Source organism: Rhinoraja longicauda, chromosome 2, assembly GCF_053455715.1.
Source record: "Rhinoraja longicauda isolate Sanriku21f chromosome 2, sRhiLon1.1, whole genome shotgun sequence".
Taxonomy (NCBI): domain Eukaryota; kingdom Metazoa; phylum Chordata; class Chondrichthyes; order Rajiformes; family Arhynchobatidae; genus Rhinoraja; species Rhinoraja longicauda.
The window spans coordinates 105,931,556-105,950,322 of record NC_135954.1 but is presented as its reverse complement, the minus strand read 5'-3'; the positions used below and the strand labels follow the sequence as shown (position 1 = coordinate 105,950,322).

At 46.4% G+C, this 18,767-nt stretch overlaps 1 protein-coding gene across 7 annotated transcripts in view; it reads right to left on the bottom strand.

Moving 5' to 3' along the window:
- Positions 1-18,767, bottom strand: part of pard3aa (par-3 family cell polarity regulator alpha, a) — a 946,605-nt gene that overhangs the window by 504,875 nt on the left and 422,963 nt on the right. For all 7 annotated transcript variants that reach the window (XM_078425377.1, XM_078425422.1, XM_078425385.1 and 4 more), the window contains one exon: positions 13,167-13,328. In XM_078425377.1, coding sequence (XP_078281503.1) covers positions 13,167-13,328 — 162 coding nt within the window. The remainder of the gene's footprint in view (positions 1-13,166; positions 13,329-18,767) is intronic.

Below are 18,767 nucleotides of genomic sequence, written 5' to 3'. Positions count from 1 at the left end.
GATCAGCCATGATCATATTGAATGGCGGTGCAGGCTCGAAGGGCCGAATGGCCTACTCCTGCACCTATTTTCTATGTTTCTATGTCTATGTTTCTAAACAAACACATTTGCACGGACACTTTATCTGAACAGATGTGGAAACAATCTGTCTGCCCTGTACAGGCCCCACATCACACAGGTCAGTCCAAATGCACCAAAACTAAATATTTCTCATCAGCTATGCGATTTACTGGGTGGCACGGTAGCGTAACGGTGGAGTTGCTGCTTTACAGCGCCAGAAACCCGGGTTCGATCCCTACTGCGAGCGCTGTCTGTACGTTCTCCCCCGTGACCTGCGTGGGTTTTCTCCGAGATCTTCAGCTTCCTCCAACACTCGAAAGACGTACAGGTTTGTAGGTCTGAAGAAGGGTCTCGACCCGAAACGTCACCCATTCCTTCTCTCCTGAGTTGCTGCCTGACCTGCTGAGTTACTCCAGCATTTTGTGAATTAAACTGGTGTGTAGGTTAATTGGCTTGGTGTATATGTAAATTGTCCCTAGTGTGTGTAGGATAGTGTTAATGTGCGGGGATCGCTGGTCGGTATGGACTCGGTGGGTCTGTTTCTGCGCTAGATCTCTAAACTAAACTACTGTTCAATCCGCTTGTCTGTATATTTTAATGGCAACATACAATATGACCTCTTGTCTTCGCTTCACACACCAGTCATTGCATCTGATGATGAATCAATCAATGTCAATCTGCAGCAGGAACAGCAAGTAGCAGGCTACTATGCAATCTAATTGACAGGCAGTTAGTAATTCAAGCAAAAAAAATCAAACAAGACAGGACAAGTCTGAAGGGAAGGGTCTCGACTGAAATATCACCTATCCACGTTCTCCAGATATGTTTAGATTGGAACTGGAGATGCTGATTTAAACCGATGATAGACATAAAAAGCTGGAGTAACTCAGCGAGTCAGACAGCATCTCTGGAGAAAAGGAATAGGTGACGTTTCGAGTCGAAACCCAAAACGTCACCTATTCCTTTTGTCCAGAGATGCTGTTCGATGTGCTGAGTTACTTCAGCTTTTTGTGTCCATCTTCTCCAGATATGTTGCCTGACTTGCTGAGTGACTCCAGCAGTTTGTGTCTTTTCAACAAATTTCCAATTCACATATTTCTGACCATCAACAAATGATCATAAATGATCATTGACGATGCCAACATCGCTACCCCAATTTGGCCAAATTTTAACAGAATCGACAATATTAACATTAAGGCCTGAATGCAAGTTGGGGAAACTGTTCATCTTATAACTTCTTGGATCCTCTCCACCACTGATAAGGTCCTAGTCCATGGAGTATTCACTAACCCAGATGGGCACTACCGTAAAAACACGATCAAAAATTTGAGAATATTTGGTCAAAGTCCCATCACTTACTGTAGCGCACAGCCACATTTAAGTAACCGAAAAGCAATTCAATGCACGTTGTATCATGCTGCTTGTAATGAGTTAAATTTGCACGATAACTAGAGGCAGGTTCAGGCAAATACTTACATTTACCGCACACTGGGATGGTAACAAAAATCAATATTAACAGAGAATGAGGCAATTAGCTACAAAGAATCATTTCACACTCATATCATAGGATTGACTGAATCTAAAAATAGCATACAAAATTTCTTCAGAAAGTCAAAGATGTCCATTACATTGCATCCACATCAAAGTTTTAATTTTATCCTTATCTAATCGCACCAAGTAATGCAGTTCTGAGCCTGACTGCCCAATTTCATGCTTCATTGATTTCACTGGAAAATAAAATTATCGAGGTGCAATATGGACCTTTGGTCTCAGATAAACTGCCCCCGCCAAAGGGATGGTTCAGACAGAATTAGAGATGAAAGCAGAAAAACTACAAACATTTGCATCTGTACAATAGCATTGCACTACTTCAATCCAGCACTAATGTTTCTTCACCTTCGTTCAGTCCGCCTGGACCTACCTGATCTCCCGGTTGCCATTCGACTCGGTGGGCCGAAGGGCCTGTGTCCGCGCTGTATCTCTAAGATAAAATACACTAAACTATATCCCTATACACTGCAGCCTCATTTATTGCCAGGTACAGAGGAATATAAGTGTGACCAACTCTCAGACAAGTAGGCGATGATTGCAATCACGGACATGATTGAGAGAAACAAGACACCTTTTCAAAATTAGGCATATTTGCATATTTGGTGGACAGGCCGTCCATATCACGGGATTACTTTTGCTCTTCTGCCCTAAAAGGTTCTTTCCTCGTTTCCAGTGAAAATTCTCCAAAAAACATCTCCCAGATCTTCCCACAAAGTGCACTTCTTCAGAAGGGTCTCGACCCGAAACGTCACCCTTTCCTTCTCTCCTGAGACGCTGCCTGACCCGCTGAATTACTCCACCATTTTGTGATACCTTCGATTTGTACCAGCTTCTGCGGTTATTTTCCTACACAACCTTTCCCCCAACGCCAGCAAGATGAAGGAGCAGGTTGCTGACTTCAAGAAATGAGGTGGTGTACACACCTCAGTCGAGAGCTCGTACGCTTCAATTCCTAGACATAAATATCACTAACAATTTGTTCCTGAACCAAAGACATTGAAGCTGCAGCCACAAACGCACGCTAACATCACCACTACCTCAGAATAAGGAAATGCAGCATGTCTCCAAAGACTCTGATCGATTGCTTCAGCTGCTCCGTACAAAACATTCCATCGGGACGCATCGCAACCTGGTTTGGCAACAGCTCTGCCCCATCACTGCAAACAACTGCAGAGATACCGTGAACAGGAGCCCGGTCCTTCACACAATCTGGCCTCAGGCCCCATAGACCATTCTCGCCACTTTGGGAAAACAGCCAACATAATCAAGGATCATTTATGACCCGACGATAGACACAAAAAAGCTGGAGTAACTCAGCGGGGACAGGCAGCATCTCTGGAGAGGAGGGATGGGTGACATTTCGGCTCGAGACCCTTCTTCAGACTGGTTCGGGATAAATGTCAGTTGGAGGGACCGCACCACCAACGCCCAGCTCTACGGGGAGATTCCACCTCTGACCGAGAAGATCAGGTGGAGAAGGATGAGGCTCGCTGGTCATTTGCCACCGCCATCCAGAAATACCAGCAAACAAGGTTGCGCTGTGGGAACCCACCCATGGAAGACGGCACCCGGGACCACCAAACAAGACGCTGCTGAAGACGTTGATGGAAGACGCATATGTAGAGACAAAAGAGGAGCTGGCCAGCTGTACGGAGGACAGAGATGTGTGGGGTGTCCGTCACCGTGCCCGTCGGAAACCAACACCACTGCGTCACTAATGTTTTCAATGAAACGAGAGACATAGACGGTGATGTAGAGAGTTAAAGAACAATGAATAAAAGATATGCAAAAAAGTAACACTGCTAAAGGAAACAGGCCATTGTTGGCTGTTTGTTGGGTGAAAACGAGCAGCTAGTGCGACTTAGGTGGGGGAGGGTTAGAGATAGAGGGAATGCCGGGGCTACCGGAGGTGAGAGAAATCAATATTAATGCCACTGGACTGTAAGCTGCCCAAGCGAAATATGAGATGCTGTTCCTTTGCAACCCGGTCATTCCCTCTTCGAAGGATCATTTACAACGTGGTCATCCGCACTTTGCTCCTGTCCCATCAGACAGAAGATACAAAAGCTTGAAACCACCTACCACCACAATCAGGAACAACTTTTTTCCTGCAGTTATCAGACCATTGAGCAGTAATCTAGTAAACAAAGGGCCTGCACTTTTTCTGTAGTTGGTTGAGATAACATTATATTCTGGATTCTGGATTTTTTTTCCTTTACACCCCCCCTACTATACTTGTGTATGGCTTGATTAGACATGTACAGTATTTGACTGGGATCGCAAGCAAACAAGCTTTTTCATTACTTCTCGGTACGTATGACAATAATAATCCAACACCAATATCAGAAGAAGATGGATTACTGACCCAGACGCACATGTTTGAGTCTCATTTTATTAGTTGTGAAATTTAAATGTTTTAGGTAATTAAATAAATCTACAATCTAAAATTTGTTCGTCTCAATAACTGAAAGTTTAATGGTACCGGATTGTCTGATTCTCAAATTTCTTTCATGCACAGAGATATGGTATCTATATTTCGTTTGGGCAACTTACAACCTAGCGGTATGAATATTGATTTCTCTAACTTCAAGTAACCCTTGCATTTCCTCTCTCTCCGTCCCTCCCCCACCCAAGCTTCAAAGTGGTCGTGTTGAGCCTCATTGTCTGTAACTCGTTTTCACCTAGCCCACAGCTAATAATGGCCTGTTTCCTTTATCATCGTTACTTTTTTGCATATCTTTCATTCATTTGTTCTATATCTCTACATCACTGTCGATATCTCTCGTTTCCCTTTTCCCCTGACTCTCAGTCTGAAGAAGGGTCTCGACCCGAAACATCACCTATTCCTTCTCTCCAGAGATGCTGCCAGACCTGCTGAGTTATTCCAGCTTTCTGTGACTATCTTCTGGTATTCATCCTGATTTGGCCAAAGTATGGCACCAGAGTCACCACTGTGATTGATTCTTAACTGATTCAGTTCAGGAGTAATTAGAAATGGGCATCGCATGTCCCTACACCAGCGAATAAATAAATCTTGAAGATTCATGGTTCTAACCTCTCTCTAGGTGAATAAGGTCTTAGACAGGTACATGAATAGGACAACTTTGGAGGGATATGGACCAAACGCAGGCAGGTGGGACTATGTTGGCCCATTGGGAGGGGAGAATGGAGGGGGGAGGGGAGGAGGGAGGGATGGGGGAGGGAAGGGGGGGGAGGGAAGGGGGGAGGGGAGGAGGGGGGAGGGAGGGAGGGAGGGAGGGAGGGAGAGGAGGGAGGGAGGGAGGGAGGGAGGGAGGGAGGGGAGGGAGGAGGGAGGAGGAGGAGGAGGAGGAGGAGGAGGAGGAGGAGGAGGAGGAGGAGGAGGAGGAGGAGGAGGAGGAGGAGGAGGAGGAGGAGGAGGAGGAGGAGGAGGAGGAGGAGGAGGAGGAGGAGGAGGAGGAGGAGGAGGAGGAGGAGGAGGAGGAGGAGGAGGAGGAGGAGGAGGAGGAGGAGGAGGAGGAGGAGGAGGAGGAGGAGGAGGAGGAGGAGGAGGAGGAGGAGGAGGAGGAGGAGGAGGAGGAGGAGGAGGAGGAGGAGAGGAGGAGGAGGAGGAGGAGGAGGAGGAGGAGGAGGAGGAGGAGGAGGAGGAGGAGGAGGAGGAGGAGGAGGAGGAGGAGGAGGAGGAGGAGGAGGAGGAGGAGGAGGAGGAGGAGGAGGAGGAGGAGGAGGAGGAGGAGGAGGAGGAGGAGGAGGAGGAGGAGGAGGAGGAGGAGGAGGAGGAGGAGGAGGAGGAGGAGAGAGGAGGAGGAGGAGGAGGAGGAGGAGGAGGAGGAGGAGGAGGAGGAGGAGGAGGAGGAGGAGGAGGAGGAGGAGGAGGAGGAGGAGGAGGAGGAGGAGGAGGAGGAGGAGGAGGAGGAGGAGGAGGAGGAGGAGGAGGAGGAGGAGGAGGAGGAGGAGGAGGAGGAGGAGGAGGAGGAGGAGGAGGAGGAGGAGGAGGAGGAGGAGGAGGAGGAGGAGGAGGAGGAGGAGGAGGAGGAGGAGGAGGAGGAGGAGGAGGAGGAGGAGGAGGAGGAGGAGGAGGAGGAGGAGGAGGAGGAGGAGGAGGAGGAGGAGGAGGAGGAGGAGGAGGAGGAGGAGGAGAGTGCTGCAGCAATGCAGGAGAGGTTTGGGCCCAATGGGTCCACTTGGTCTAGTTACCATTACATTTCAAGTGCAAATAATAGAATATTCACTGTATATTTCTCTGAGCACTTACAAAAAGACAAGTCAACAATATTTTATGTTTGATTAAGTGAAATGTAGAAAATATGCACCTTTCAAGTAAAATATTTGTACAAGGAAGTGAAGTGAGAGCGGATGAGATTGAAGCCATTAGTCTCTGAGGTTTTCATGCATTATGAAAGATAACAAGGATTGGAACCACACTAAACTGTTATTCATTCACAAGTAACCATCAGCTCAGCACCAAACATTACGATCAGAGCTCAGCTGGCAGAAAGACGCACAGACTTCCAACAATTCCCAGGAATGAGTTGGAATTGCTAGCCGACTAGAAGAATGAGGGGAGACCTCATTGAAACATACAGAATAGTGAAAGGCTTGGCTAGAGTGGATGTGGGGAGGATGTTTCCACTAGTGGGAGAGTCTAGGACTAGAGGTCATAGCCTCAGAATTAAAGGACATTCTTTTAGGAAGGAGATGAGGAGAAATTTATTTTGTCAGAGGGTGATGAATCTGTGGAATTCTTTGCCACAGAAGGCTGTGGAGGCCAAGTCAGTGGATATTTTTAAGGCAGAGATAGATAGATTCTTGATTAGTGGGTGTCAGAGGTTACGGGGAGAAGGCATGAGAATGGGGTTTGGAGGGAGAGATAGATCAGCCACGATTGAATGGTGGAGTAGTCTTGATGGGCCGAATGGCCTAATTCTACTCCTATCACTTATGACCTGATGAATTTCCACAGTTAAAAATTTAAATGCGTAACTTCTCCACGCTGCCTTTGTCAGCGAGTCCAAGTAAACCAGCTGGAACCGCCTACTGAAATAAAACTAAACAGATTAAAAATATATATATTTTTCAGATTTTTTTTTTAGATTTAGAGATACAGCGCGGAAACAGGCCCTTCGGCCCACCGAGTCCGCGCCGCCCAGCGATCCCCGCACATTAACACTATCCTGCACACACTAGGGACAATTTTTTACATATTACCCAGTCAATTAACCTACATACCTGTACGTCTTTCTTCTCACTCCTGGCACGAAATGTGAGGCCAGACGGATATGGAATTTGCAAATAAAGCCTCATTTTATAAATCCTCTTAACAATTATTTGCAAAACTCACAAACACACACACTCTTCAGGTTTAAATAATCTTAGGGTAGATATGGGAAGAGACTTGGAGATGATATGAGGAAGACTTTATTCACCCAGAGAGTGGTCAGTGCCAGAATGCATTGATTGAGAGAGTGGGTGTCAGCATTTAAGTGTCTGGACAAGTGCCTGAATTGCCAAGGCATAGAGACCAATGGGCCAAGTGCTGAGGTGTGGGATTAACTGGGAACTGTGAAACGTTTGGCCTCATGGTCCATTTCCATGCCATAGGTTTCAATGACTTCTATCTTTACAATGATCGATGTAACTGATGTAGCCGACAAGATCAGGGAATGGGTTCAATCAAGGAACCAAACGTTTATAAAACTAAAGGGTTCTGTAACATTTCGGCACGGTGGCGCAGCGGGAAAGTTGCTGCCTTACAGCGCCGAAGACCCGAGTTCAATCCCGACTACAGTGTTTTCTCTGCTCGGCGGGGGCTTCAATGTCGGGAGCCCCGACCGCCCCGACGTGCAGCTGCAGCGTCTTCGCCCGCCCCGAATCGCGGGGCTTGGGTCGGCCTGCTACGGGCCTTTCGCCGTCCGGAGCGGCCTGGAAACTTCAACAGCCTGACCGCGGGTGAAGACGGCAGGGGAAGAGAAAATACATTCTGGCCTTCCATCACAGTGAGGAGGTGACTGGAGGAGACTCACTGTGATGGATGTTTCTTTTTTTTTGTAACAGTTTTAAAACAGAATAAAGTGCAAGTAGATCTGTGCCGGATCACTGTGCGATGTGACCATCCGGCTCAGCAGGATCATTTCATAGCAGCAATGGCCCTGGGGATGAAGCTGTTCCTGAGTCTGGAGGTGCGGGCGTAGAAGGCCTTGTATCGTCTGCCCGATGGTAGAAGTTCGAACAGACTGTTGCAGGGGTGTGAAGAGTCTTTGTGGATGCTGGTGGCTTTTCTGAGGCATCGTGTGTTGTAGATGCCCTCCAAGGCTGGTAGCTGTGTTCCGATGGTCCTCTGAGCTCTATGGACTACCCGCTGAAGAGCTTTCCTCTCTGCCTCCGTGCAGCTGAGGTACCACACAGGGATGCCATGTGTTAGGATGCTCTCTATGGTGCAGCGGTAGAATGTCGTCAGCAGCTGTTGGGGTAGACCAGACTTCTTCAGTGTTCTTAGGTAGAACAGTCGTTGCTGTGCCTTCTTGACCAGCGCAGCAGTGTTATTGGACCATGTTAGGTCCTCCGAAATATGAGTGCCCAGAAACTTGAAGCTGGACACTCTCTCCACATTGTCCCCGTTGATAAAGATCGGGGCATATTCCCCGTTGTGTGACCTACGGAAGTTGATGATCAGCTCCTTGGTCTTGGTGGTATTTAGGGACTACTTCCCCTTTGATGTTTCGGTTTCACACCTTACCCTTCCATATCTCCGTGTCTCCCTCTCCCCTGACTCTCAGTCTGAAGAAGGGTGTCGACCCGAAATGTCACCCATTCCTTCTATCCAGAGATGCTGCCTGCCCTGCTGAGTTACTCCAGCATTTTGTGTCTATCTTCCACATTTATTCTAACTCACACTGCGAAGGAGATTAGATAGAACACAGCACCGGAACAGGCCCTTCGGCCCACGATGCCTTTGCTGAACATGATGCCAAATGTATCTCCTCTGCTACACTGCATCCAAACCGGCCATCCTCTGCATATCTAATATCCTCTTAAACATCACCATCACATCTGCTTCCACCTCTACTTCTGGCAGACCCATCAAGCACTCGACAGTCTTCTGTGTTTAAAATGTGCCCGACATATCTCCTTTATACTCCCCCCCCCACTGACCTTCAAGCAATGGCCTCTGGTCTTTGACATTTCCACCCTGGGGAAAAAGGTTCTGAATGTCTACCCTATCTAAGCCTCTCGGAATTCTATATATTTCCACCAGATCTCCCCCTTAACCTCCCACGTCGCTAGATAGAGCTCTTAAGGATAGCGGAGTCAGGGGGTATGGGGAGAAGGCAGGAACGGGGTACTGATTGAGAATGATCAGCCATGATCACATTGAATGGCGGTGCTGGCTCAAAGGGCCAAATGGCCTCCTCCTGCACCTATTGCCTATTGTCTATTGTCGCAGAAAAAAACAATCCAAATTTGTCCCACCTCACCGTACAGCTAATATTTCTTATCCGGGCAGCATTTTGGTAAACCTGTTCTGCCACACTCCCAAAATGAAATCAGGAACCTTACAATAAAGAGGACAGGGCTATCCAACCTGAAAATACCTGACTTTGTCCCATAAGTATGTGTTCCCACGACGAACAAAATCCTTTCAACACAGCTTTCCAAAGTTTACACTTCTGTAAGCTGTTTTCACACTTTATAAAGTTACAAAATCTGTGTTACAGAACGGGTTCGTTCCTTGTAGATGTGTCAATTGCATTTTGACATTCTTCTTCTTGCGTTTGAAGCAGCAGAAGTTATGTATCGCCCTCCAGGCGCTGTAGCCAGTGCAATGTGCTGTTGTCGAGGGCCATGAGGTCTACCCCTCCACCAGGGGGACGGAGGGCAGCGCAGTCGAAAATGCCGTGCTGCGCTGTTTGCTGGTCTGCTCCACACACGCAGGCTGCTGATGGACGCAACCCCCAACGATGCGTGTTGGCGTTGAACCGGCCGACCCCTGTGCGGAGCCGGTTCAGGGCGACCCAATCTTGACCCAATTTTGACATTTTATATCCCTTGCAGGTATTTAGATTTAGAGATACAGCGCGGAAACAGGCCCTTCGGCCCACCGTGTCCGCGCCGCCCAGCGATCCCCGCACACTAACACTATCCTACACACACGAGGGACAATTTTTTACATTTACCCAGTCAATTAACCTTCAAACCTGTACGTCTTTGGAGTGTGGGAGGAAACCGAAGATCTCGGAGAAAACCCACGCAGGTCACGGGGAGAACGTACAAACTCCGTACAGACGGCGCCCGTAGTCAGGATCGAACCTGGGTCTCCGGCGCTGCATTCGCTGTAAGGCGGCAACTCTACCGCTGCGCCACCGTGCCGCCGTACTCGTAAGTGCCTTACGAGTGTCATGATGATAAACTTATTTTGAGGTGTGCACTCCCTCTCAATGCCACGTTTGCCACTACCTTTCATTGTTGCAAAATAAGAATAGTAAATTCAAGTAGCTGTCCGCAAGCAGCGAGTTCTGCAGAAACCCAGGCCTCAATCACCCCGCTTCCTCCACGGACAATGGGCGCACTGTTCCATTATTTTAGCAATGCGCTCACGACAGGATGAACTTTAACAATCAGGTTGCCTCTCAATAAGTTGTAAAGTTACATCACACAATGAGCACTTCCTCACACCAGTATAATGGAAGGATGTTGTCAACCGAAGCTGGATTTTGTTTTTAAACAAAGCTAAAGTTACCCCTAGAATTCCTGCTCAATGAAGAGACTATGGAATCTGCAGATACCACCTTTACTGTTTGCAGTTATGTTTATTGTCACCTGTACCGAGGTGCTTACGTTGCGTGCTAATCAGTCAGCAGAAAGACGATACACGATTACAATCGAGCCATTTACAGAGGACAGTAAGGGTCCCTCCCACAGGCACCTATGCAAACAGAGCCCCCCTGGGGAGAATCTATTTAAGTGCAGATAATAATAATTCAACTTTGATTGAAGATCTACATCAAAATGGTTACTTCATAGATAAGTGTTTCAGTGAGGTGGTATTTAGGGACTACTTCCCCTTTGATGTTTCGGTTTCACACCTTACCCTTCCATATCTCGACTAAGGTGCAGGCGACAGGTAACGTTGGGACCACGAGGAAAGACATAGAGGGACGTGCAGGTTACCCTGCGGCAATCACCCTCGTGAATAGTTTCTGTTTCAGTTTAGTTTATTGTCACGTGTACCGAGGTACAGTAAAAAGCTTTCGTTGCGCGCTGACCAGTCAGCGGAAAGACAACACACGATTACAATCGAGCCATTTACAGTGTATAGATACATGATAAGGGAAGAAACGTTTAGTGCGAGGTAAAGCCAGCAAAGTCCGATCAAGGATAATCCGAGGGTCACCAAAGAGGTCAATAGTAGTTCAGCACTGCTCTCTGGTTGTGGTGGGATGATTCAGTTGCCTGATAAGAGCTGGGAAAAAACTGTCCCTGAATCTGGAGGTGTGCGTTTTCACACTTCTACACCTTTTGCCCGATGGGAGAGGGGAGAAGAGGGAGTGGCCAGGGTACGATTCGTCCTTGATTGTGCTGCTGGCCTTGCCGAGGCAGCGTGAGGTGTACATGGAGTCCATGGAAGGGAGGTTGGTTTGTGCGATGGTCTGGGCTGCGTCCACAATTCACTGCAATAGTATATTGTTTTTGAATAATGTTGGAGTGAAACCAACAGCAGCAGCCAGGTCTGTGGCACCGCGAGTGGTTCTGATGCATGGCAGGGAATGTGGAAACAGAGAGGGGCTCCAGAGACTAAGTTAGAGGGACAGCTGGGAGATTCAGTGGCTGCAAAAAAGAGACACGAGGATGATAAGTTGCCATGCTGTTGCAAGGGTCACGGATGTCTCAGACAGCAGGAAATTCTTCAACGGTATTAATGATTTGTATGTGAATGTAGGTGCCGGGGTTAGTAAGTTTGCAGACAACAATAGAATGGGTGGCAAGTTGGTCAGTGAAGGTGGTTATTTATGATCACAACAGTATCTTGATCAACTGGGCCAGTGGGCTGAGGGATGGCAGATGGAGTTGAAAAATCGCATACATGCACAGTGACAATAGACAATAGACAATAGACAATAGGTGCAGGAGGAGGCCATTCAGCCCTTCGAGCCAGCACCGCCATTCAATGCGATCATGGCTGATCACTCTCAATCAGTACCCCGTTCCTGCCTTCTCCCCATACCCCCTCACTCCGCTATCCTTAAGAGCTCTATCCAGCTCTCTCTTGAAAGCATCCAACGAACTGGCCTCCACTGCCTTCTGAGGCAGAGAATTCCACACCTTCACCACCCTCTGACTGAAAAAGTTCTTCCTCATCTCCGTTCTAAATGGCCTACCCCTTATTCTCAAACTGTGGCCCCTTGTTCTGGACTCCCCCAACATTGGGAACATGTTATCTGCCTCTAATGTGTCCAATCCCCTAATTATCTTATATGTTTCAATAAGATCCCCCCTCATCCTTCTAAATTCCAGTGTATACAAGCCCAATCGCTCTAGCCTTTCAACATACGACAGTCCCGCCATTCCGGGAATTAACCTAGTGAACCTACACTGCACGCCCTCCATAGCAAGAATATCCTTCCTCAAATTTGGAGACCAAAACTGACGCATTGTATTTTCGGACAAACCAGGCCAGGAATGACACGGTAAGTGAGAGAGCTTAGGGGAGTAAGGTAGAGCAGAGGGGGGGTGCAGGTACACAGTTCCATGAAGTTGGCGACAAGGATGGGCACAGTAGTGAGGGTGGTGACTTCACCAGTCAGGATACAGAGTGCAGAACTTGCGACCGTCATTTACAGCTGCATAAGATGTCGGTAATGCCACATTTGAGGTACTGCGCACAGTTCTGATCACCTTGCTGCTGGACGTTATTAAACTGGAAAGGGTGCAAAAAGATTTACGAGGATATTACCAGGTCAGGAGGGTTTGAATTCAAAGGAGAGGCAGGATAAACTGGGTCATTTTGCCATAGAGCGCGGGAGGCTGAGGGGTGGAGGTTTATAAAATCATGAGATGCAGAGGTGAGATGAATGTTCACACTGTTTTCTCCATGGTTATGAATCTAAGTTGAGAGGGTTAAAGTGAGAGGGGAAAGATTTAAAAGGGACCAAAGGGACATGTGCATGGAATGAGTTGCCAGGGGAAGTGTTAGGGGCTGGTACAATTACAACATTTAAAAAACTTTTGGACAGGTTCATGGACAGAAAAGGTTTGGAGGAATATGAACCAGGCACAGGGAAAGTGTGACAAGCTTAGAACAGCAACTTGGTTGGCTTGGGTAGGTTGGGCCAAAGACACTCGAGTATGAAGAAGGGTCTCGACCCGAAACATCACCTATTCCTTCTCCCCAGAGGCGCTACCTGTCCCGCCGAGTTACTCCAACATTTAGTGTCCACCCTCGACAGCTTGATGACTCTGTATTTGTCAGATGCTTCTTTCACCTTCTATTTGGGTTTAAGATTTCCAGACTTCCGCAGACATTCATTTTTTTGATCAATATGTTTACGTTTGCACAGAGTACATTTTTGTCTAATTACCTGCTCCTGCCGTTCCAGCCACTTGTCGACCATAGGATGGGTGGCACTTAAAGATGAGCGGGCATTGTCTCGTTTAAACTGATTTGACCAGTGGCCAGCATCTCTTGGTAAACTCCTGTAGTTGTCCTGTCCGTTCACTGGATGCCTTTGTGTTGTTTCCTTCTGCACGATGTGGTGAAGAAAAAAAGGTTTTAGCCGCTGATGCAGTCAAACCACATGCTACAAGGAAAAATCGGGCGTTTATTCAGCTCAGACCCCAATTCATGCAGAGTGTGGAGTTAAAACAGAATGGAATTTACTTTGTCCCTTGAATTAGTCATGTCACAAAATTCAGAGAGCTACTTTTCGTTAGCTTTTTTACATGAAAATCATATTAATTCTAGAAATAGACGCAAAACTTTCAACGTAAAGGAGGATACAAACAATCTCCCAGATGTTCTAGTGGCCAGAGATCCTAGGGTGACGGAGGAACTGGGGGAAATCCACATTAGGCAGGAAAATGTTTTGGGTAGACTGATGGGACTGAAGGCTGATAAATCCCCAGGGCCTGATGGTCTGCATCCCAGAGTACTTAAGGAGGTGGCTCTAGAAATTGTGGACGCATTAGTGATCATTTTACAATGTTCTATAGATTCAGGGTCAGTTCCTGTGGATTGGAGGGTTACTAATGTTATCCCACTTTTTAAGAAAGGAGAGAGAGAGAAAACGGGAAATTATTGACCAGTCAGTCTGACATCAGTGGTGGGAAAGATGCTGGAGTCAATTATAAAAGACGAAATTGCGGAGCATTTGGATAGCAGTAACAGGATCGTTCCGAGTCAGCATGGATTTACAAAGGGGAAATCATGCTTGACTAATCTACTGGAATTTTTTGAGGATGTAACTAGGAAAATTGACTGGGGAGAGCCGGTGGATGTGGTGTACCTCGACTTTCAGAAAGCCTTCGACAAGGTCCCACATAGGAGATTGGTGGGCAAAATTAGAGCACATGGTATTGGAGGTAGGGTACTGACATGGATAGAAAATTGGTTGGCAGACAGAAAGCAAAGAGTGGGGATAAATGGGTCCCTTTCAGAATGGCAGGCAGTGACTAGTGGGGTACCGCAAGGCTCGGTGTTGGGACCGCAGCTATTTACAATATACATCAATGACTTGGATGAAGGGATTAAAAGTACCATTAGCAAATTTGCCGATGATACAAAGCTGGTACACAGTGTGAACTGTGAGGAAGATGCTAAGTTGCAGGGTGACTTGGACAGGTTGTGTGAGTGGGCGGATGCATGGCAGATGCATGGCAGATGCAGTTTAATGTGGATAAGTGTGAGGTTATCCACTTTGGTGGTAAGAATAGGAAGGCAGATTATTATCTGAATGGTGTCAAGTTAGGAAAAGGGGACGTACAACGAGATCTGGGTGTCCTAGTGCATCAGTCACTGAAAGGAAGCATGCAGGTACAGCAGGCAGTGAAGAAAGCCAATGAAATGTTGGCCTTCATAACAAGAGGAGTTGAGTATAGGAGCAAAGAGGTCCTTCTGCAGTTGTACAGGGCCCTAGTGAGACCGCACCTGGAGTACTGTGTGCAGTTTTGGTCTCCAAATTTGAGGAAGGATATTCTTGCTATTGAGGGCGTGCAGCGTAGGTTTACTAGGTTAATTCCTGGAATGGCTGGACTGTCATATGTTGAAAAACTGGAGCGACTAGGCTTATATACACTGGAATTTAGAAAGATGAGAGGGGATCTTATCGAAACGTATAAGATTATTAAGGGGTTGGACACGTTAGAGGCAGGAAACATGTTCCCAATGTTGGGGGAGTCCAGAACCAGGGGCCATAGTTTAAGAATAACGGGCAGGCCATTTAGAACTGAGATGAGGAAAAACTTTTTCAGTCAGAGAGTTGTAAATCTGTGGAATTCTCTGCCTCAGAAGACAGTGGAGGCCAATTCTCTGAATGCATTCAAGAGAGAGCTAGACAGAGCTCTTAAGGAAAGCGGAGTCAGGAGGTATGGGGAGAAGGCAGGAACGGGGTACTGATTGAGAATGATCAGCCATGATCACATTGAATGGCGGTGCTGGCTCGAAGGGCCGAATGGCCTACTCCTGCACCTATTGCCTATTGTCTATTGTAAAGAAACATGCATGGTGGTGCAGAGATAGAGTTGCTGCCTTAGAGCATCGGAGACACAGGTTCGATCCTGACTACGGGTGCTGTCTGTATGGAGTTTGCACGTTATCCCAGTGACCACATGGGTTTTCCCCTTGATCTTTGGTTTCCCCCCACACTCCAAAGACGTACAGGTTTGTTGGTTAATTGGCTTGCTGTATCGGTAAATTGTTCCTAGTGTGTGTAGGACAGTGTTAATGTGCGGTGATTGCTGGTTGATGTGGTCTCGGTGAGCCGAAGGGTGTGTTTCAGCGCAGTATCTCTAAAACTATAGACTAAGAAAACTTATACTGGAACTAAATTATTACCGGATCTCAGGATACATAATCTGCAGATGGATTGCAGAATTAGCCTGGATAATCCCAGAAATCTTTAAAAATCAAGAAAAAGATCTCTCAATTTTGCAGAAATATGAATTAAAAGCTGATGGGAACTGGCAAGACTTGAAAGAGAAAAAGCACTTTAAAAGCAGGTGTTACAATTACAGTAGAACTCCTATGGTTTGACCCTGTATCTTCCAAAATTATCTGATTATCTTTCTTTCAGCCAGAAACCTAAATAACCAATTCTGCTAGCATTTCCATTACTATCCATGTTTGTTTCAGATTTTGTACATGTGCAGACATTGATATTGGTTAATTATTTCAATTTCATCAACGCTTCAGTTTTGAAGCCTAAATACTGTTTTTAAGCCAAGACTGGCGTGGAAAGGTAAAATGAAGGAACTACAGATTTACACCAAAGATAGACACAAAATGCTGGAGTAACTCAGCAGGTCAGGCAACATCTCGGGAGAGAAGGAATGGGTGACATTTCAGGTCGAGACTCTTCTTCAGACTGAGAGTCAGGGGAGAGGGAGACACAGAGATATGGGAGGGTAAGGTGTTAAAACGAGGCATCAACAGAGATGGGGGATCAAAGAAAATGTAGACTAGATCATTGTTAGTGAGAAGAAAGTGACAACAAAGCAAACGGAGATAAAATATAATCAGGGGGACAGTCAGACTGGTCATGGAATTGGGAAGGGGGAGGGATGGAGAGAGAGGGAAAGCAAGGGTTACTTGAAGTTAGAGTAGTTAATATTCATACCGCTGGGGTGTAAGCTGCCCAAGCGAAGTATGAGGTGCTGTTCCTCCAATTTGTGCTGGGCCTCACTCTGACAGTGGAGGAGGCCCAGGACAGAAAGGTCAGTGTGGGAATGGGTGGGGGAGTTAAAGTGTTTAGCAACCGGGAGATCAGGTAGGTTTGACTGAGCGGAGATGTTCAGTGAAACGATTGCCGAGCCTGCGCTTGGTCTCGGCGATATATAGGAGTCCACGCCTATAAAAGATGGTACATTCCACAAGAAAGTGAGAGGGAGGGAGATGCAGGCTGTTACTTAACAACAGCATCTCTCAGGATTGGTAGTCTGCATCAAAAAGGTTGTTATAATACTGATATTGCTGACCTCAGAATTACGTTCAAATCAAATTATTCAGTCTGTCTCGAAGAGCAACACAAGTGAGATGGGTTTCAAACTGAATCTATCATTTGGTTTTTTTTTTCACACTGAAAACAAAAGAGATTTGAGGGGAAGATCCATCAGGTTTTCAAAATTATTAAAGTTTTAAAAGAGCAAACTGTGAAGGATTGTTTATCGCGGAGTGATAAATCAACACGAAATGGATGGGGAATGAGGATGATCACGAGAAGATTGATGGGGAAGTTAGCACATTTCTTTTCACATGGAGGGTTGGGGAGAACATAGAACGTTTCTTCCCAAGCAACCACATACACTGAGGCTATTCTGCAAAGGAAAACTGGTTAAGTACGTCAAAAGGAACTAGATTTGGGATGGGAAGAGAAATATAATTGGACATTTAATGAACTGTCATCCCCACGTGACTGAAAAATCTCTTTCTCTAATGCATTTTCGAAGGTTGTTATGAAGCAGGCCAGTAAAGAAATATAATCCACAATCCAAGGGCAAGGTTTCCTTCAAACTCGATTGGATAACTACTCCGCAGGATTGATGAAAAAGCACTTTTCATCACAGTCCAAAAGATATACAATCATCTTCCAGCTATATTTCATATATTGATTACTTAAACATTACAGTATTCTGCTCGGTACTGTACAGCCACCTCCAATAAATATCTCTTTCCAGGCAGCTGAAAGCCAGACCCCCACATCTAACCCCATTCCCGTTATAAATAATGGGGTTTACACTCAATCATCTGAAGCACTTTAGAATCACCTCACTGCCTCATTTAAGCCTTTACGTCTCAGCATGAAATGACCATACTCAAGTCATTTTAGTGCAGATATATGAAATGTCAGTGTTTCTGAAAATCTCCAGTAAATTGTTGCACAGCTTGAAGTACTTAAAGCATGATTAAAGTATGATTAGCTTTTTGCTGAAGTTACCAGGTATCATTGAGAAAGATTCCATCCCAAACGCACTTGATTCAGCCCGAAGTTTATAGATTACAATTTTTTCATTTGAATTAAAGGTGGGGGGGGGGGTTTACACCAGTACAGTTCAGAAGCACCAGCCACTCGGTGATGGTAATAATCATTGTACAAGATTAGAGTCTGCAATGACAGCAGCTAATTCGCATTGAAATGGGATTACAGAAGTGATATTACAGAAAGCAAATTAATCATAAAGGGTCAATATGTATCACTTCACTGAACTATTCTCACAATAATTTAACATATTGCTATTCTCAAGGCAATGTTTTATTACCACAGCTTTATAAATCAGTCTTTGCGGTTAAGTAAATTAATGCTCTCATTCCCTCGTCCTTGAAGAATGCAGGCTTCACTGTTTCCTTGCTCCTTCTAAATGCCCTTTGGAAATGGGGATGGTGTTTTACTTCAAGTTCACCTGAAAGTCCAATGCTCAAGCTCAAGAAAATGGAGCGGGTGGGACCATTGGTAGAGATTCATGACGTAGCAAGGAAACAGACAGGCCTTTCAACCCAACTCACCCACGCTGACCAACATGCCTACCTGTGCTCCTGCTGTTTGCCCGGGATTGTCCCAAATCCCTCTAAAGCTTTCCGATCCACGTTCCAACCTGAATGCTTTTTAAACGTTGGAATTATATCCCACATCTAACACCTCCTCTGGCAGCTCATTCCATGTACCCACCACCCTCTGCGGAATAACCTACTCCCCGAGTCCCTTTTAAATTTCGGCACGGTGGCGCAGCGGTAGAGTTGCTGCCTTACAGCGAATGCAGCGCCAGAGACTCAGGTTTGATCCTGACTACGGGTGCTGTACTGTACGGAGTTTGTACGTTCTCCCCGTGACCTGCGTGGGTTTTCTCCGAGACCTTCGGTTTCCTCCCACACTCCAAAGACGTACAGGTTTGTAGGTTAATTGGCTGGGCAAATGTAAAAATTGTCCCTAGTGGGTGTAGGATAGTGTTAATGTGCGGGGATCGCTGGGCGG